The 22,321-nt window shown below is 40.1% G+C and overlaps 1 protein-coding gene across 1 annotated transcript in view; it reads left to right on the top strand.

Annotated features, from left to right (window-relative positions):
• Positions 1-1,277: 1,277 nt before the first annotated feature.
• Positions 1,278-22,321, top strand: part of LOC310931202 (UPF0606 protein KIAA1549L-like) — a gene marked incomplete at both ends in the record, with an annotated part of 82,101 nt that continues 61,057 nt past the window's right edge. The window contains one exon of the mRNA XM_083894312.1: positions 1,278-1,512. Within this exon, the coding sequence (XP_083750438.1) occupies positions 1,278-1,512 (235 nt within the window). The remainder of the gene's footprint in view (positions 1,513-22,321) is intronic.

Consider the following 22,321-nt stretch of genomic DNA (forward strand, 5'->3'; position numbering starts at 1 on the left):
TAAATCGTGGATTAAGCCAGGATTTTCAAGATATCCTGCCTTAATTGACTCAGAGCTGTATCCTTTGGAAACTTGACATCACATTTGAAATACCACAGGTAAAAAGGAAAGGACCAAATAAAATGTTGTTCAATTTGTGAAAAAGAAACATTAAATACTAACAATTGATACACAAAGCCGTGAATTGGTGATTCCAAAACGTAATAAGTTTTAGTTTAAACTCAAAAGCAGGAATTGACCTACAAAATGTTTTTCAAACAATTGGCAGAATAGAACTTGAACTCTTTGATCCAATTTAATTTTTTTTTTTTTTAACCCATCATTTGAACGATCTACTCTGGTTTACCTTCATTGTCCACCAGGGGCGCACTTTAACCTGACTTGATCTAGCTGCACCTTCATAAAACAATACAGTTGCTGCATTTCCAATTATTACGAATATATATATTATGTACAGAAGAATATTGGGACCACGTAAAAAAAAAAAAAAGAATTGAAAGAATAAAATAAAACTGCATGAATTCTGACTTTCAAAGTCAGAATTTTGAGTTTTAAGTCTCGGAATTTTGACTTAAATCTTACATTTCTGACTTTTTCCCCTTGTAATTCATATTTAACTCTCAAAAGTATGTCTTGAATCTCAGAATTCTGACTTTTCCACCTCATAATTCTAATTTAAATCTCTATTTAAATATTTAACACGTGGGACAACATGCTTCCATAATTACGAAAACAAAACAAATTCAGTAATAAATCTTTAGGATTACAAAATACCAACTGCAACGACACCTAAAAGCACCTTTAACGTGGCCAACTCATTCAGAACATACGAGGCCAGCAGGTGGCGCACACAGCTCACTTAACAAACTTCATAAGCACACGAACCCTCTTTGACGCCTCTTTGTGAAATCCACTTCCGGCCAAACCTGTCGATTTTATTTTGAAGGCGGGCCCTCCAGTATTTCCGCTGTTGTTAGCCGGGAATTGACGCAGCTTCCAGCAGCGATGGAGCGCGCGCTGCGGTCGCAGTAGGGACACACACACACACACACACAGTGACACACACACACAGTGACACACACACTAACACAGAGTGAGGCGCATTAAGGAAATTATTGAAACCTCTCTTTGTTCGGCGGAAGCTCGTTCAGCCTCCAGCGGCTCATGGAGAGCGCAGCTCCGCTTGTCCGCACCAGGGACGCGCTGATCGGATGCCTTTCACCACAGCGGCGCCGTTAGATGCTTTTTCCAATCAGGATTGACTGGTTTTTGAACCAATGGCTCCCAAACATGCGCTCCTGTCCAGCAGTGGCCCCGGGCTCCGAGGAGACACCTGTCCCCCCGCCTCCTCTCCTCCTCCTCCTCCTCCTCCATGGAGCCTCCTGGATCCAGCGGGGATTCTGGCCGCCCGCACGCCGAGGAACGTGAAGGGGACGCGGGCGCTGAGTGGGATGATGGCCCGGTGGTTTGTGGTGCTGATGCTGGTGATGCAGAGCTGCGTGGCCGCTGACGGTAAGAAGCTCGTGTTGTCCAGCCTTTAACTGTCAATAATAATCATTATAATTATTATGATTATTATGATTATTATTATAATAATACCTGAGCTGCATCTGCATGAATGTCATTATTAATGCAGATTTGTTTTGTATCAGTCAATCATCAGAGGACGAGTGTGATGAAGATATTGTTTTATAATCTGACTGTGATCATTGAAATCAGCTGTGTGGATTATTCCTGACGCGCGCCTGGAGCTGCTGTGCTCACCTTCAGCGCTTTGTTGTGATTATTTATACATGTATACACTCTTTAATCCGAATAATCAGCCTGTTTATGTTAAGTTTATGCTCAGAATGTATGTTTTTACGCGTGAAAACACAATAACACCGGGGCCGTGTTGTGGATGTCACGTCTCCAAACACGCAGCCAGAGCGCATGGTGCTTACACCGCACCGCAGACCTGCGCCGCACCGCAGTCACACACACCACTGCCGCTTCTTCGCCTCAAGGATGAAAGTTCTATTTTATTTTATTTTATTTATTTATTATTCATTCCCTGAGCATTGAACCTGGAACGTGATCCACGGGGAGCGTTTTCATCGTCAGCGCAGATCAATAATGGATGATTTCCACACGCGACCAAAGGAAAACATGAAAATAGCAGCAGTGGTTTTATTTTGTTATTTTTCTCAGTCATGTGGATGTGAAAGCCTGCAGCTCTGCAACAACAGCGACAATCATGTTCATGTCTGACAAAGAAAAGACACTTTTTATTGACCATTTATCAGCCTCATTTCATATGTTTTAACAATTCTTTGTTTAAATTTAAACAATACGCCAAATCATCATAGTTTATATTTGTATTAGCCCAACGAATAATATTTGTTTGTGTGTAAAGTTTGTTTGTTTCATTCTAGATGAGATTAGATTAAATGAGACTTTATTGATCCCACGCTGGAGAAATTCACGTTACAGTAATGACATTTTTATTTTTGAAAAACACAAAATATGAACAGAAGAATCACGAGAAAAACATGTATAAAAACCACAAATACAAAATGATGGAAATAGAATTGCATTAGAATAAACAACATATAATAAGATATAAGATAAATAAGATTTTAGCTAACTCCTAGCTAAGTTTGAGCTAAACGTTGTCTGCATTTTAGCTATTAGCTAACTCCTAGCTAAGTTTGAGCTAAACGTTGTCTGCATTTTAGCTATTAGCTTAATCCTAGCTAATTTCTTAGTTAACCTCTAGATGTATTTGCGCTAATTCCGAGCTAAGTTTTGTAAAAAAATGTTTTAGCTAATTTATGTAACTCTAACCCACAGATAATTTCTTCTTTCGCCAATGTTTATAACTTCTAGCTGACCTTTAGCTAAATTTCATCGAACTTCTAGCTGAATCTTGTCTGCATCATGAATAGATATCTAACTATTAGCTTAATCCTAGCTAATTTCTCAGTTAACTTCTAGATATATTTGAGATCATTCCTAGCTCAACTTTGTCTGAATTATAGATAGACTGATAACATTTTGCTTAATGAAAGCTAAAAAAGTTTTAGCTAATTTATGTAATTCTAGCTGACTTTTAGCTAAGTTTTATTCAACTCCTCTTCTAACTTCTATCTAAATCGTGTCTGCATTATAGGTAGATTGATAACATTGAGCTTAATCCTAGCTAATTTCTTTGCTAACTTCTAGCTAACTAAGTGTTGATTAACTTCTCGATAAATTTGATCTTACTTCGCGCTGACTCCTAGCTAAGTGTTATTCAACTCCTCTCCTAACATCTAGCTAAATCTTGTCTGCATTCTAGATAGATTGATAACACTTAGCTTAATCGTAGATCATTTCTTTGCTAACTTCTAGATACATTTGAGCTAACGTCTAGCTAAACTTTGTCTCAATTAGAGATAGACTGATAATATTTAGCTTCATCTCAGCTACTTTCTTTTTTAGCCAATTTATATGACTTCTAGCTGACCTTTAGCTAAATTTTAGCTAACTTCTAGCTAAACTGTGTCTGCATCATAGATAGATAGGTAACTTTTAGCTTAATCCTAGCTAATTTCTTCATTAACTTGTAGCTAAGTGTTAACTTACTTCTAGATAAATTTGAGCTAACTTCTAGCTAAATCTTGTCTGCATCATGAATAGATATAAAAGTTTTAGCTTAATCCTCGCTAATTTCTTTGCTAACTTTTAGATAAATTTGAGCTAACTTCTAGCTAAATCTTGTCTGCATCATAAATAGATATAAAAGTTTTAGCTTAATCCTCGCTAATTTCTTTGCTAACTTTTAGATAAATTTGAGCTAACTTCGAGGTAAACTCTGTCTTCGTTATAGATAGATATTTGCGTCTTTACAGCCTTTACTTTCTGAAGCATTTACAAGATATTTAGGGTTTGTTTATGTTTTCGGATTTTCCCTTTCCTGACGTCAAATTTAATGATTCTGACCCTTTTTTGGACTGATAGCATTAACGAGTATCTTCCCTAGTATTTAAAGAACTGGGTTTAAATCCAAACGTTATTATGCCAAAATACAAGAATGAAACATGAAGCCAGAGTATTTGGGAAAACAGGCTTTTATTATCCAGCGTCTCCAGTCACTGTGGACATATTCTCGAGTTTCTGTCTCTTTTACCAAAGAACTGAAGCGTTCGGCTGCTCCGTGTAGTTTTAGAGCGGGTAAAGGAATAAAAACCCTTTGTGTTTTAGTGTTCTGTGTTTATAAAAACACGGACGGTCGAATGGTGTGTGATTAACGGACAGTGTGGTCAAAAATGTCACGTGAATAGGAAAGTGACCCTCGAGCGTCATGTCATGTTTGCGTGGGCGTTTTCTTTAATAGGTCTAAATAGATCTTCGTCCTCAGTCAACAGCTGAGCTCCATTGGTGAGTGTTACCATGGGAACAGGTCTGGTTCTCGTGTTCTTTGTGTTGTTCTTCACTGTGCGTCTGCGTTTGTCAGTCAGGTATTAAAATAGCGCCTGAGTAAGCGCCCGCTCGCCGTCCTTTCGCTCGCGTCCAGACAGTTTTCTGCTCATTTCTGAGTCATTATATCCACATGCATATCGAGAGTTTGATGGTCCAAAAGGGAAAGATGAGGACGCTGGAGGTGTGGAGGAATTTGTTCTGGAAGTGTGCAGACTTCAGACACAGTGGACTCAGGATTAACAAAACAGCACACTGGTGAAATTCACAATTCAAAGAGCACTTAGTCTTGTCTTTTTTTTTTTTTTTTGCCCTAACGCTAACCTCACTAACACTTGTACATATGGGTTGTATTCATGGTTCAGTCAAAATGACCCATAGTCACATTTCAGTTAGAAGACTTGTTGGCTTCCAGTCAGTAATGAGGCTATTGAACTCACTTATGGTGGGTTTCCAATAATTTAAGAATAATTTAAGAATAAATTTTCATGAATTTTTTTGAAAATCAGGAATTGATTCATTTGCTATGATGCACTTTGACAGTGAGCTGACTTTAAAAAAAATAAATAATAATAATCTCAGAATGACGTGAAATTTATTATCATAATAGTCGGGATCACCCTGAACAAGGATCCGTTGAAAATATTTGCAAACCTCTTAAGGAATATTTTTAATGTGTTTTTGAAAATCAGGAATTGATCCATTTGCCCTGATGCAGTTTGACAGTGAGCTGACTTTCTTCGCAAAAACAAAAAGTATCTCGGAATGACGTGAAATTTATCATCATAATAGTCGTTATCGCCCTGAACAAGAATCCGTTGAAAATATTTGCAAACCTCTTAATTTTTGAAATTCCGGAATTGATCCATTTGCCCTGATGCACTTTGACAGTGAGCTGACTTTATAAAAAAAAAAAAGCACCCGAAAAAATGACAATTGATCATAACAAAAAACAAATCCTCTATTTGTTCTTTTTAAATTAGATGATTTTCTTTCCTACTTTACAACAAGAAATAAAGATTACCGTTGGTTTACAGTCAAAACAGTGCATCTTGAAACATTAATAAAGCCCAGTGTGTTTATCAGAAATGGAGGAAAGTTGCTGGGCAACAGCGGCTCGATTAGAAATTAAGCGAGGAAGTCGTTCTGTGTGTGTGACTAGATTGAAGCTTTTTTAGTTGGAGGGCTGATTATGTAATGGACCTGGGCGATAGCATCATGTGCTGCAGGAAAAGAGCTCTGTCACAATAAAACGCCTCGACGCTTCTTTACGACACCTCGGCTTTTAACGGTGTTGTCAGATTGCGGCTGCTCTTTGCAGTGTTTGTGCGTTTTATGGTGCGTCTTCACCACAGGCAGACTGTGTAACGGTGATGCCTGCTGTCACGCTAAACGTCCCCGCTGTCGACTCGCTGCTCTCACTGTTGCCAGGCAGAAACGCAGGCACGGCGTCGTTATACAACTAAGATAAAGTCTAGTGTACCACATGAAACGCATATATACACAATCATGTGCTGTAGCATCGTTATCCAGATCAGTGCAGTATCTATTGCTGCAGCGATTGATCAATTACTATATTAATTGGCGACATTTTCTGTACACTGTCTATATGTTGTATATGTAATTCTAGGGCTCAATAATGAATTGAATACTTAATGACTCACCAACTTTTTTGATAAACAATTGTCAGTTTATTAATTTAAATCATTATTAGTTGAATGAATCAACTGAACTTAGTCTATTAATTAAATTAATAAAATAACTTCAGCATTTTCTGACAATTTATGGATCCAAAAACAGGTAACCATGATTTGCCTGCAAGTAGAGAGGTTGCTTAACGACAACAATTGAGAAGAATATGTATATACATATACACATATGTGTATATATATATATATGATCCCCCCAAAGATTACTGTTGAACTACTGTAAAGTGGTTTCGTTCAATTGAATACGACTCTTAGGTACAAGTATTAGTGAGGTTAGCATTAGGGCTACATGTCGCGTGAGTGAAAGTCAAAAGTCAAACCTGTGTCAATCGCACCACAGTAGAATCCAAATGCTGTTGGAAACCTCACTGAAGCGATTTGATGACAAAACACCCAAGGTACCAGATTGCTGTTATTTATACTACCACTAGAGGGCGCCGTTTTTGTGTGTCTATGAGTTGCAATTCCTGCGAAACGACCTATAGTTCCATTTTGTTAGAGGACAGCCATGCAGACAACGCAGGAGCGTTAAGAACGAGTCAGTGAAGTTCCTGCTCCAGTCAGCAGGGGCACTGCTGAGGTGGCGAGCTTTAACACTCACATATGCAGGTCCCCTCTTGGCAACAATCATAATAACAATAATAATAATAAAAAATCACCAGAAGGTCTGAAACATCATTTTAACCTGATTTAAAGAATGACAAACAGGGGACCCGAAAAAATGTCCCCTCTTTGCGCCGAGGTCCCCCGTTTGTGAGTGTTTAACGACGCCAAAGTCCACTGTTGTGACTCTGATAGAGATAATCGTCTATTTCTGGAGTGTGTGTGTGTGTGTGTGTGTGTGTGTGTGTGTGTGTGTGAGAGAGATGAAGCCTGACGTGACTCTTCAGAGAGTGAAGGGGATTGTAAATACTGTATCTCCTCAGCTTTTACCTTACATTATACATGTTGATGCAGGCGTAGAGAGCAGAGTGTGTGGCTGAGCTGGATTCATAACACTTCTTTTTTAATTATAATTAACCTTCTCTTTGTGTTTGTCTATAATGTGCTGAGGCGGCGGTGAGGCCGCACGTTTCCTCACTGCTGTGCTATAGAAAGGTTCATTATTTCCCCCCATAAACTCATTGAAGGATCACTCTGAGGTGCAAAGCGTGGTTACGCGAGGACGCCTCTCGTGTTTCCGCGCTCATTCGTGCGTCTGTTCGGCGACACGCGGCGTCGCGTTTGTCGAGTGTGAGCTACTTAATGTTTCTTTTAATAGAGACACTTTGGAGCGTGGATGCAGAAGCAGGTGCTGAGCCTGTGCACGTTTGTGTCATGTTTACCTCCAGATGTGGTGTAATTAGAGAAAACAGCTTCATTAGTGTGTGTGTGTGTGTGTTGACCAACAAACATCTGCACTGCGTGTGACGGAGAAGGTTGATTCAACCTAATTACACACACACACATAGAAAATATAATGTCATACAAACCTCAACGCTGAATACGAATAATAATAATGATTTCTTAACGTGTATTTTATAAACATGGTGACAAACTTTGTTCAATATGTGGGAATAAAATAATAATAATATAGACATCATAATATGGCGTTCCTTTGGCAGCCTTGGAACCAACAGTTGTTACGCTGTGTTACTGTGTGTTGTAAGTTCTGTGATACGGTGAGCTGTAACGTTGTGATAATTTGTGTTTAACGCTATGTTACGGCGAGTTGTAACGCCGTGTTACAGTGAGTTGTAACACTGTGTTACAGTGAGTTGTTACGCTGTGTTACAGTGGGTTGTTACGCTGTGTTACATTGAGTTGTTACGCTGTGTTACAGTCAGTTATGCTGTGTTACAGTGAGTTGTTACGGTGTATTACAGTGAGTTATGCTGTGTTACAGTGAGTTGTTACGCTGTGTTACAGTGAGTTGTTACGCTGTGTTACAGTGAGTTGTTACGCTGTGTTACAGTGAGTTGTTACGCTGTGTTACAGTGAGTTGTTACGCTGTGTTACAGTGAGTTGTAACGCTGTGTTACAGTGAGTTGTTACGCTGTGTTACAGTGAGTTGTTACGCTGTGTTACAGTGAGTTGTAACGCTGTGTTACAGTAAGTTATGCTGTGTTACAGTGAGTTGTAACGCTGTGTTACAGTGAGTTGTTACGCTGTGTTACAGTGAGTTGTTACGCTGTGTTACAGTGAGTTGTAACGCTGTGTTACAGTGTTTAACGTTGTGTTTTAATGTTGCTACGGCGAGTTGTAACGCTGTGTTACATTGACTTGTAACCCTGTGATACGGTGAGTTGTCACGCTGTGATACGATGTTTAACGCTGTGTTTTAATGTGTGCTACGGTGAGTTGTAACGCTGTGTTACATCGTGTTGTAACGATGTCTTACATCGTGTTGTAACGTTGTGATATGGGCTGTTTAGCGCTGCGATACGCCGTGTTGTAACGTGTGTTACAGTGAGTTGTAACATTGTGTTCCAGAGTTGCAACATTGTGATATGGTTTGTTTAACACTGTGTTCAACGCCGTGTTACAGTGAGTTGTAACACTATGATACGGTGTGTTTAATGGTGTGTAGCCATGTTTTAACACTGTGTTAAGGTGTGTGTTGAGTCGCAGGCTTGTTAAACTGTTGTGACACGTGTGTTATAAGGACACGTGTGTGTGTGTCTTCCAGGACACACACACAGCGTTGACCACTGTGAGAAACGTGTCCCTTTTTTTTCGATGAAACTTTGTCGAGTAGAAGTTTTTTTTGTTGCTCCTCGTCGCCCTCAGGAGGTCGTTCCTGGTGTCAAACAAGCCGACTGACGAACTGATGAACAGGCAGAAAAGAAAAGAAAAGAAAGAAGCAGGAAGAGGAGACAGAGTGTGAATGGAATCATCCTCTGCTTCTCCAGGGTTCGACTGGAGGAGAGAAGGATTTATTGCTGTTTCAACTTAGCCTGTGTCACTGCTGCTGCTCACCTCTGCCCTGCATCTCCTCACTCACTCAGTGTGTGTGTGTGACTGTGTGTGTGTTTGTCGCGTGGCCTTGAAGTCACAGTTGTGTAACAGCTACACCCCCCCCCCCCCCCATTCAATGATGATCCATTCACTGCAGCGGCGTTCGAGGCCACAGCGTGGAAAAAATAACTCTGTATAACAAAGAGGAGGCTCTTATTTTTGTGGTTTTATCTGTGAAAATGAAAATGTATTCGTCACAGTGCGAGTTAGGGTTTTATAATGTCTTTAAAGGGAGAGTTTTGATTTATTTTTAAGGGTGGTTACATGAGGTATTGACTAGGTATCTGCACCAGGAAACGTTTATTTTCCCCTCACCAAACCCCATTGAAAAAATCTGCGTTTTTAGCTCGCGGGGACGCTAGGAGCTGCTGGTGTGCTTCTGCCTCGTGTGGTCACTCTGTGTCACTGTGGTATATCAGAAAGACCCCGAATATCCAAAAAAAGAACATATTTGAACTTAACGGATGGAGGCAGCAGTGGATCGACAACTCCCCGCGTCCTGGGTCCTGCGACGCAGAATTGGTGGTTTTCTCTATGGGATTTGGTGCGTGGAGCGTGTGGTGTTACGCAGTGAAGTTTCCAGCAAGAAAAGTGGGTTTAACGGCAAGAAAGAAAAGCCAGAAATACATATTCTTAAGATAATGTGGAACTAAGTGGACGGAGATGTTGTTGAAATGTTCTCTCTCCGCTCAGGTTTTTGAATTAAAGACATTTGAAGCGATGCAAACAAAGAGCTTATCCAGAGTTTGACCTCGGCCAGGATTTGGAGTTATTATCCCGCAAAACACTCTGTGTGTGTGTGTGTGTGTGTGTAAATAGCAACTATAAGCTAAAGTGCCCACACAGTGGATTATGTTTTAATTTAACAAAAAGAGTCGCTCAGATTCCTCCGTGTGCGTTTTACTGTCTCGGAAATCTGCTGCTTTGAAGTTTCACTGCGGCTTTTTCAACAGTTAACTAGTGTTTGTTAACTAGTTATTAACAGTGTGTTTGTGTGTGTGTGTGTGAGGATGTACTTGACTTAACAGGGCTTCCCCTTGTTTCATGTGTGTCGTTCAGTTTGTGTGTGAAACTACAAACAAACCTTTAATTCTCCAGAGGAAACGCTTCGTCTTTAATAATGTGGTGTTTTTCATGTTCTACAGAACAATTAAAAAAAACCCATTAAACTTCATAAGAAAATAACACGTCGACACGTGACTGGATTTTAAAGAAGGATTCACTCTATATGCAATAATAATAACTTATTATTATATTATATTATAGAATGTAAAGGTGCATTATGTAATAAATATAAAGCAACTGGCCATAAAATCCTCCTAATATGTCACAGAGACTCAGGAATAATGTTAATATAACAAACTGAACTCACCAACAACAACAGTACAGACAAAATATTTGCATTAAAAAAAATATTTTGCAGACTGCAAATCACGTTTATGTTTTGAAATCATGTTTTGGCGTCAGGTGGCGCCACCTACCGCCGTCTACCAATCATTGCAGTCAGTAGAGTCTCAGCTGCCGAGCAACCACGGGTTGCCAGTTACGTCAGAAAAACGAAACCTAAAAGACCTCGGTTTTATTTTGAATTTGAGTGTAGTAACTGTTTTTGGCCACATTCTTACATATGGCGCCTTTAACATGGCAGTAAACGGTAAATAACTGCCAGATATCGAAAGTTATTCGGGGGAAAAATGGGCGAAAACACAACCTTTTATGGTTAAAATGAGCAAAAATCTTCGATGTTAAAGGGTTAAAGTTGGTATTGCGATTTCCTTTTACAGGTATTGTGATCGCAATTCAAGCTTTCAATATATAATCAAGTTTAAAGGGCTAAAACTAAGTCTCAGCTGCCGAGCAACCACGGGTTGCCAGTCACGTTAGAAAAACGAAACCTAAAAGACCTCGGTTTTATTTTGAATGTGAATGTAGTAACCGCTTTTGGCCACATTCTTACATATGGCGCCTTTAACAGTCATTTGGTTCATAAAATGTTGATCAGTGTTTCCAAAATCTCAAAATAATGACATTAAAATGTCTTGTTTTTGTCCACAAAAAACAAAATGTTTCCGTTTGAATTATTTCTTTGTTACGTGGCGCAAAGAAGCCAGAAAATATTCAAATTTTAGAAGCTGAAAAATCGGAGGAAACTCTCAAATCGATTCATCAATTTCCAAAATAGTTGAATTTTAAATTAGTCATCCATGACAATGACCTCACCACACGAGGATCTTTAGTTACATATCTTTAATTTGTGGATTGTTTTTCCTCAACTGTTCAATATGTAGTTTGGTCCATAAAATATCGAAAAATCTTGTGTTTTTCCAAACCTGAAAATAACGACGTTCCTCAAATGTGTCCGTTTTAGTGATTTCTTTGTTATTATGGATATATTTATATTTATTTGCATTTATATATGTTGTTATAGGAGTTCCCAAATAAAAATAATTGAATTTTAAGTTTTTTTTTTAGTTTTTTTTTTTAATTACCCTATATTTGTGAATCGCAGTTATTAAATTCAGGATAATGGTTATAATCCTCATCTGTACGACTGTTTCCTGTTATCTTTTGACGCAGAATCACGCCTATTTCGCTGTTTCTACCAGAGAAGGAAATGGAGTGCAGCTCTTGCTTCTTTCCTCTCTGTTGTTCTGCAGACAGATTGGACTTGTTCTTATTTCACGTGGGTGGAAAAAGAAAAAAAAAGAAGATATTTGTCATTGAGACAAACAGGGAAACGAGAGAGTTTTTTGGCCGTCGTTGATTCACAAAATGATTCCAAACAAGAGGAAAATCTTGCCAGTGATTTTTCTGAAATTATAACAGATTTACTTTCTCAGTCCACACCTGAGTCACCCTCTCCAGTCACCAGGCCACGCCCCCTTGCTCTGTTCCCACTGCTTGGCATTTTTTGGGGGAGTTAGCCTCAGAAGAGGGGGGGGGGGTTTAGTTTTAGCCCTTTAAACTTGATTATATATCGAAAGCTTAAATTGCGATCACAATACTTGTAAAAGGAAATCGCAATACCAACTTTAACCCTTTAACATCGAAGACTTTTTGCTAATTTTAACCATAAAAGGTTGTTTTCGCCCATTTTTTTCCCTGAATAACTTTCAATATCTGGCAGTTATTTACCGTTTACTGCCAAGTTAAAGGCGCCATATGTAAGAATGTGGCCAAAAGCGGTTACTACACTCAAATTCAAAATAAAACCGAGGTCTTTTCGGTTTCGTTTTTCTGACGTAACTGGCAACCCGTGGTTTGCTCGGCAGCTGAGACTCTACTGACTGCAATGATTGGTAGACGGCGGTAGGTGGCGCCACATGACGCCAAAACATGATTTCAAAACATAAACATGATTTGCAGTCTGCAAAATATATTTTTTTATGCAAATATTTTGTCTGTTCTGTTGTTGTTGGTGAGTTCAGTTTGTTATATGAACATTATTCCTGAGTCTCTGTGACATATTAGGAGGATTTTATGGTCAGTTGCTTTAGATTTATTACATAATGCACCTTTAAAACAGTGTATTAACAATGTGTGTGTGTGTGTGTGTGTTGTAGTAAATGCATTTAGGAAGATGATGTAATAGAGTTTGTCCTCCTTTTGTGTTGTCGCTCCTCACGAGCTAAAGACTGCAGTTCAGTGTGCGACAGACACACAACTCCACATCATAGTGAGCGTGTGTGTGTGTGTGTGTCTTTCTGTATTTATATCATTGTGCGGTCCAAAAAAAAGGACATTCTGTCTGGTCCCCGAGACAATAGATTGTCCCAATGTGACTGATACTGATAGCAAAAACTCCAGTATCTACAGATACCGATATAAGTCTGATACAATCATTCTTAGACCATTTATGAACGTTATTTTGTGACCCGTATCGGAACTGATACGATACTGACCGATACCGATAAGCCCCCATCACTGGTTAAGAGCAGGTTTTAGGGTTAGAATTGTGTTTTAGGTTAGTGTAAAGGTTAAGGGGTTTTGTCAATGATTGTGTCCTCACTAAAATATAAAATACTATATTGTGTATGTGTGTGTGTGTGTGTGTGTGTGTAGTGAGCAATTAGTGAAAATTGACAGTCACATTAGCAAATCACCATAATCCCCTAATTTGTTTAAAGTGCCGTTTTAAAATGACAAATCAACAGCGTGGAAAAATGGTTTGTTTTTCCTAAACTGTGTGCATGGACTCACTGAGGCAAGTTTATTTATATATATATATATATATATATATATATATATATATAACAATATATGTATATTACACTGGAATTAAATTTTGGAATTTTAAAATAGAACAGTAAGAGCAAACAGGCAGAAGAGCTTTAAGGCTGTGTTGTATGATTTCAGTTTTCAGACGTGAGTCACGTCGAGGCGTCAGCGACGTCCAACAATGGAAGTTTAAAAGTTTGAGTCATTTAATTCAACATTACAACCAAATCCATGTGAAACGGTGTTAAATTGAACACTTTCGGTGTTAAAGTGACATTAAATGAGTTACCAAAATATTTCATGTATGTATATATATGTATATGTACACTATGTATATATTTACCATTATTATTTATTCACTTTTTTATGACTATTATATCAAACGTATTATTATTACTATTATGTTTGCGAGTTATGAGTTTATCGTCTATTTATGTATGTATATTACCTTCTTTTTTGTGTCATGAAATATAATAAAATAATAATAATAATAGTAATAATATTAACAGCCACATTAAAATAAATAAATACAATTATAACATTTATTAATAACTATTTTAGTGTTAAAACTATTAGTTCCAGATTGAAATTGGGATGAAAATGACGACTGTATTGTTACTCTGACATGGCAAACAAATAATTCCCAAGAGATGTTTGGTCAATCAATTATTATTTATGACATTATGACATAAATATTGAGTGATAGCAAATTTATTTTGGGACCCAGAAAGTATCTTCGGCGAGCCATCACTCCATGTTGTGCAGAAAGTGGATTAAAACGTATAAGATTTATTAGATGGAAAGAATCAATTGACCTTTGCTGCTGCTTCCATTTATCCTCAGCAGCAGCGAGGGGAGCATTTCCCTGATGAAGAGTCCGTGATGCCGCTGTGCAATATTACACAAGACAAGGGCGTCCTGGCTGCAGTCTAGAAAATGTTTAGATTCAAGACGAACGCGCAGAAATCAAAATGAAAGCTATGACGTCTGGGATTACAGAGGTGTTTGTGTTTGAGGGAGATGTTGGTGATGACCGTGTGGTGATTCTAGAGATAAGATGCTAAGACTTTTGTCTTTTTTCAGATCATCACCTGTGAAAACTGCGATTGTTTTAGGCCCTATCCCTTTTGATTTTGCAGGAGTTATAGTTAAAAACTAGCGCTAACGGCGTCAACGTTAAATGCACGCTGACGCGTGACGCATTTCCATGACGACTGACCGGAAAAAGACACACATGACGTCATGTTTACGTGCCACGGCACTGTTTACCAGTTAGCTCCGTTTGCTGTGTTAGCTCCTTTAGCGCCGTTCGCACAACTTCAGTCGAACTAGAGCGATCTGTTTACGAAATGAAAAGAGCAGCGCTACAAATGGCCAGCGTACCTGTGTCCTGCATTAACGTTACTTTAGAGACTCATTTTAACAATCGGGAGTCAAGCAAACATTACGTCACGCGCTCTTTCTCCATGCTGCCACACGTTGTGCTAAGCTATCAATCAATCAATCAATCTTTATTTGTATAGCCCACAGTTTACAAAACATAGTTTGTCTCACAGGACTTCACAGGGTTGGTAACATCCTCTGTCCTTAGACCTTCGACCAGGGTAAGAAAAAACTGCCAGGGGAAAAACCCTTTTAACAGGGAAAAGGGTAGAAACCTTAGGGAGAACCAGAGCTAAGCTAACCGACTAATGCCTCTTATTAAAGCTGTAATAGCATAGCATCTTATTTTTGGGGCGAATTGGTCCACAACGTTAGCCAAGTAAGCTATCTGGAACAAACATTGGAGGGTACGGTCTACATTTGCTAATCTCTTTGCTAACCAACTAGTTATTGGTGTCTTCTCTCTTTTGTTGTCGTGTTTGTTTTCTTAAAACATTTCATTATTATTTGTTGCTAGCTTCCTGTTTTATTTTGTAGTTCTTCCTGTGTGTGTACCTTGTTTACTTTCTGTGATTCACCTGTGTCTCATTAGTCAGTCCTTGGTGTCCGAAGTCAAATTCTCTCTCAAAAACACCTTATTTACATAGTTTTATGGAATTATTCATCACAAATATGTCGCCCGGCACAGCTTTTAAAACAAAGATGTGCACAGACTAAAGGTTGAAGCTAAAAAAACATGTAAAACCGTGTTAATGATCGCTTCTCGCGCCGTGTACTGACCTGTTGTGGTACTTCTTTTTTGACAAGGTCATCAGCACACGCAGCAGCTACATCAGTGGACAGATGGGTGTGTGTGTGTTAGCGTTAGCGTTAGCTGCAGCCAGCTGGGAGGCTGCTGAGAACAGTTGATGAACGCATGTACGCAGAGTCGTCTGAACACAGCTACAGTTAATCCTCGGCCCTGCTGGAGATCACAGAAGACGCCGTCAAACATGTTCAAGGGAAGCTTCTCGCAGGGTTTTTATTATCTTTATTTTAGTGTTTTGTTGACATCGCTTCAGGGAGCTGCTGTTGTCGTCGTTGTTCCTGACGATCCATCAATCGACTCTGCTTTTATTCTCTCTGTGCACTCCTTGAAAAACAGGTTTTACCTCAACACAAACCACCTTTTGAGTGGATTTACAGTCGAGCTTTGGGATTCTTAAAGGAAAGGAATACGGCGTCGACGTGTTTCCATGACGACTGACCGCGTGACGTCATGTTTACGTGACTCCCGATTGTTAAAACGAGGCTCTAAAGTAACGCTAAACTTTAAAAACAGACGCACACATACGCAGTAACACAGGTACGCTGGTTATTTGTAGCGCTGCTCTTTTCCAGACCGCTCCATTTCGGCTGTAGGCTAACGCTAACGGCGCTAAAGGAAGCTAAACGCTAAAGGAGCTAACTGGTAGACAGTGCCTGGACTCCGGTGCTGCGGCACGCAAACATGACGTCGCTGGCGTCTTTTTCCGGTCTGTCGTCATGGAAACGCGCCGTCATGGAATGCAATTTAAAATCATTATTTAAAAATCATTAAAAAGCAAAGTTAAAGTGGTTAAAATGGGTAATATTAGAAAGCTGCAGTAAACAATAATGGTTTCAACCCTGATTTAAACGGGGTAAATGTTGGTGAAAATAGACGTAAATTGGAATCAGAACTCTTTTTTTAATTAAAATAAGGGAAATGCATTAAAAAAAATGACTTCTTACAACACACCGCTGCATAACGTTGATCCGACTCGCAACTTGAACTCTCATGCAATTTCTTTCCGCGTTCATAAATCAATTTTTAATCTCCATTTTTGCTGCTTCTGAGGAGCAATAAAAAAAAAATCCATGCGTTTCATATCAGAGTTCTGGACTTTGTGATTTAGGTCACTCTGTCAAACAGACGTCAAACACGAGGCCAAACCCTAATCAGAATCTCCAGCCGACGGCGACTCGCCGCAGTTTTTCACCGACACGTTCGTCAGGTTTTAGCGACGCCTCAGCGCTTTCACACGAACGCTGTATTCAGTCCTGGTCCTTTCTCTCTCTCTCTCTCTCTGTTCGCTCCCGTTGCTAATGCTAATGCTGCTGATCCCCCACTGATCATCACTTTATTATGACGGATTAATAAATAATGTATGGCTCCATTTATCATTTATCTCTGAACTGTTGCCACAGTCGTGTTAAGTCCTTCATGCTGTCATCAAAATAAAATAAAATACTAACAAATGCTCGCCGCTTATCGTGAGCTGCTGCGTACGTGCAGGTCACAGAGGTTTATCTGCTTCGTAAATACATGATTATTCAAGCAGTTATTGAATTAATCAACATCAGTTTTGACTGTTTTTATGATGACTTATATGTAAATGTGCACTGTTTTGTCAGAAAATACTAAAACCTTGATTTTGACTTCGATGGCCTGTTTCATGTATTTAAGATTTAATTTATTCATTATTTGTGTTTACATTCTTTGAGATAAATCAATCTATATTTGAGATACAGTGCCACCTGCTGGCAGGGCGACAGCCGCAATTTTATAATTACTTAGCCACGATACAGGAAGTAGCATGTAACTTTGCCGTACATGGACTGATCTGCACAAACCTTCACACGTCAAGACGAGACCTGGCCAGAAAATATTAGCACAGGAAAATAAAAAGAGTCAAGGGGATAGTGCCACCTGCTGGCAAGGCGACAGCTGCAATTTTATAATTACTTAGCCACGATACAGGAAGTAGCCGGTAACTTCGCCGTACATGGACCGATCTGCACAAACCTTCACACGTGAGACCCAGCCAGAAAAAAATCAGCATATAAAACCTTAGTTAATATGATATAGCCCCACCTGCTGGCAGGGCGACAGCTACAACTTTATAATTACTTAGCCACGATACAGGAAGTAGCACGGGAACTTCGCCGTACGTGGACCGATCTGCACAAACCTTCACAAGTCAAGACAAGAGACCCGGGCAGAAAAAATCAGCATATGAAAACTGAGTCAAGTGGACAACGCCACCTGCTGGCAGGGCGACAGCTACAACTTTATAATTACTTAGCCACGATACAGGAAGTAGCACGGTAACTTCGCCGTCCGTGGACCCAACTGCACAAAACTTCACACGTGAGATCCGGTCAGAAAATGCCAGCATATGAAAACTGAGTCAATGGGATAGCGCCACCTGCTGTAATTTTATAATTACTGCAAATTGCAATAGAAAGGATGCAATTTAAGAATTGTGCAAATCGATGGTATTTGTTGCACACGAAACACAGGAATATTTATATAAAATAAGATGAGATAGTTGTAATTTAGTTGTATCAGAGGTGGACGGTCACAATTGCACAGTATTTCATGTTAAATTAAGCAGTTTTTTTTTAATGTATTAAACTAAAATAACCAAATAAGAGAAGTCTTTGTTGGTGTAAATTTAACCCGTCTTGTTTATTAAATGAGAAAAATTCACAGTTTTTCTCTGCTCACCTGCAAAACGCTGGAGTTGTTTTGCATGACATTGATGTCTTATTTTAACACACACACACACACACACACACACACACACTGGCTGTCAAGCGTCGTCGTTACAGCTGTGTTTCGCTGCGATATATACAAGACTGTGTCTGGACGTCACCGCGAGTGAAAGGACGCTGACTGTGTTTCCTCCTTTATCTATGCTAATGATGGCCCCGGTGACAGCATCTCTGCGGTTGCCGTGGCGACGCGGAGCAGCAGAAGCAGCCCCGCTGTCATGCCGAGCGGAGCTGTTGTTGATGTACTGTCGGCCTCGAATGGGTTCAGTTTCTTCTCCGTCGTCGTTCAGTGAGTGACCCGACGTTCGGCTGACGTCCCTTCACTCATTTTCTTTTTAAATATTCACATCCAGTCATTATCGCATGGAATGTAGGCTTATTAACACATAACCAAAATGTGTTTTTACTCCTCTGAGAGCCTTTTGGAGTCCCTTAATTGTGTGTCTGTGTTTGCTGATGATATAAAGTAGGAACACAAACACACACACACACACACACACACACAGAAAAAGGCTGCTTGGCGAAGCATGACACAGCCATCCTGTAACATTTAGCTCAGAATTGGCTCAAACGCCCAGATCGTTGGGACTCAAACAGCTGTGAAAATGACATTTCAGCATTGACATTTTGTGACTTTTCCCCCACACAGTATATTCTTCTGAGGACACGGCGTTTTGACGACGGACGAAACAAAACCTCGTCTCTTGGGAGGTGGCGATCGGTCAACTAGTGGAGCCGATGTGTCTCTGGGCGTTTAAGACATTTAAGACACTTAACCCCATGTTGACGGCTGTGTTAGCACCGTATAAAGTGTGTTTGATAGATGTGTTATGGAAAAACACAACATATCTTTCTATATTTTCATATTGTGTAATAGTTTGAGCTCATAAATTAGACGTCTCTATCCTCCCGTATTAAAAAGCCAGAATTGGCTTAGTTTTGACAGCGTTACTTATGTCTGTTTTCATTAAATTAGCGTTTAAATGTGTCATCATGGCCCACAGAAGTGTTATCTAACCCAGACAAGACAGAATAACTTTGAGCACAGTGAATGGTAACTGTGAAATCCTGCTCTACATTTGGACAATTGTCAGTTATGGAATTCATTAAATGTATTGTCATGTATTTTACATTTAAAAAAAAGCCCAACTGGGGACTGAATTAGCTTATCCCAAAATTAGCTTATCAGCGTCACGCTAGGTCTCAAAACTATGTTTAACGGCATCGTCCCTAATAAAGGGGAACTTTTCAAGTCTTGCTCACTACAGAGCTCCCCCTACAGTTTGGTTTTAGAGTAGATATTTTTACGACACCGCCGTAAACGACGTCTAAAATAACGCTCTTTCGCTGTCTTCATCTTATCTTATGTTACCTGGCTAGGGTGTGTGTAGTTCCGTGAAGACCCCGGAGACTTTGCTGATTCTGAGGACTCTTGCATGGCTGTTTTCCCGCAAACAGACAGTAGGGGGCAGTGGAGACAGCAACCCCCCAAACAACGGGGCATTTAGGCCCCGTCCCAATACGTTTTCTCTACGTGACCATGACGGGCATACTCTCTCGAAACACTCGGCAAATATCCGCTAGCTAGCTAGTTCGAGGGTTGATTATAAAGGCAAACATCGCACTACCCCTTGCACCCCCCTGCACGTGATCGCGCAAAATTTAGGGTTAGGGTAAAAATGTTGGGTTACAGGAGGTATTGGGAAGGGGCCATTACCATCACAATGACTCTGAAGCTAATATTAGGCTAAAATTAGCCCTCAACTTAATCAGTTCCTCAGAAGTGAGGTTCTGCCCCATTAGGACCAGGTTTGGGACCTCAATGAGTACAACTGGTCCTGACAAGATCAGTGTTTATACTCCTGTGTATATACTTGTATATATACACACTCACACAGAGAAGAAGAAGATGATGGGAAATGATGTTTCACAGTTTCCGTCACTGTCAGATCACGCGGCGAGGAGTTGCTGTTGTCAGGCAGTTTTTTCCCTCTCACGTTGGCGTCACTTGTTAGTTTTAGTCAGACACAGTCATACACTCTTTCCCCGACGCTTCTAATTGTCAACCCCTCTGAGAGCAACAAAGCTCTCAGGATTGTTGCCGTACACCGAGCGGGAAGTTTACTACAGATACAGCCATTTTTAGACGCCTCCACAATATGACGTGCCATCTTTGTTCGCGTGCCATCCGTCCACGCATTGTTCTCACTTCTGATTTATCAATGTACAACACCACAGTCCTGCTCAGATTACGGATTAATTATCCACAGAGATTCACCTTGATGCATCTTCTGAACTTATCCCACGTCCATTGTCCATCGTTGACCCTCCGTCCATTCAACAGTCCAGTTCTCTGGCCTCCACACGGACAGATGGTTGCCCTGAATAGTTCCAGGAAACGGTTACGAGTTCATCCTGTTGGACGGGTCTCACTCTGGCTCTGGATCATCCTTTTCTCCCACTGAGTCTTGTATCACATAACCAGGATGATGTAAGAACTTTGACTTGCTACCAGCTCTTCCTCTCTCACCACGGAGGCTTTAGAACCACATTTTACTCAGAAGAAACTCTCCTGTGATCTTGTGTCTTGCGTGGTTTGATAGATTGACTTTTACTCTCTGCTTCAAATGTAAAGCAGGTCTGGAATCATCTGTCATGAATTACCCTTGAAAACTTTTGGTTTGACACCAAAAGCAAATCAATGAAGTATGGCACATATGCGTGGAGGACCAAAAGACCAAATTGGTAGTCCCAAAAGACCAGTCCTTCACAATCTCTTGGAGAAACTCTGAAAAGAGCCAACGATTGTACCCAGAAATCTTTGAGCCCTGTTTTTTTTTTTTGCAAATGTAAAGTTTTTTAGGTCACTGTGGTCATATCTTTTATGATTTGATTGATTTTCAGACACAAACATCGGCGATAGCAAGAGTTTTTAGGTCTCCTGGACCAGATGTTCTCCAGAACACCTGGGCAAGGATTGAGGTGTTCTCAAGAACATCTGGGGAAGGGATTGAGGTGTTTCCCAGAACACCTGGGTAAGGGATTGAGGTGTTCTCCAGAACACCTGCACAAGGGATTTAGTTGTTCTCCAGAACATCCGGAAAAGGGATTGAGGTGTTCTCCAGAACACCTGCACAAGGGATTAAGATGTTCTCCAGAACATCCGGAGAAGGGATTAAGATGTTCTCCAGAACACCTGGACAAGGGATTAAGATGTTCTTCAGAACATCCAGGCAAGGGATTCAGGTGCTCTCCAGAACACCTGGGCAAGGGATTGAGGTGTTCTCCAGAACACCTGGAAAAGGGATTGAGATGTTCTCCAGAACATCCAGGCAAGGGATTGAGATTTTCTCCAGAACACCTGGACAAGGGATTGAGATTTTCTCCAGAACACCTGGACAAGGGATTGAGATGTTCTTCAGAACATCCGGGCGAGGGATTGAGCCTGGATCCAACGTGTAGGAGGCGGAACAGTCGTTCACCCCTTCACAGTGAATTGCGCTGAGCTTTTCCTGTCGTCTTCTCTCATGGCTTTACTCGGATATAGTGCGGGAAATGTGACAAAGGAGCTGGCAGGAGCAGTTCCAGAAAACAAAAGGTCCAGAGAGACGTTTGTGAACATTTCGTTCTCACACACAATAGCCCCTCTGACAAATTCAGGAACAAGTCCAGACGTTAGAGAATGAAAAAAGCAGCAAAGTGACAGATCATTGTGTTTTCTGCCTACTAACACAAAAGTAATCATAGTCTTTTCATCACTTTGCCAAATGAGACGCAGTAGAAAACTCTCTCTTGGTCTAAAATCAGAAATCGTATCTCATCCAACCTTTGAATTACTACAGCGGAAACTTGTCCATTGTCAAGAAAATAGTTGGTGATTAAAATAAATTTTATCAAGAAGAATACAAATAAGAATACAACAGTCGTTCTATGCACCTGGACAGAACTCTTCAACTCAAGTGCTGCTCGTCACAAACGAGGTTCTTTTACTTGAGTTGAAAGAAAGATGTAAAACC

The sequence above is a fragment of the Microchirus variegatus genome (assembly GCF_963457635.1).
Source record: "Microchirus variegatus genome assembly, chromosome: 8".
Taxonomy (NCBI): domain Eukaryota; kingdom Metazoa; phylum Chordata; class Actinopteri; order Pleuronectiformes; family Soleidae; genus Microchirus; species Microchirus variegatus.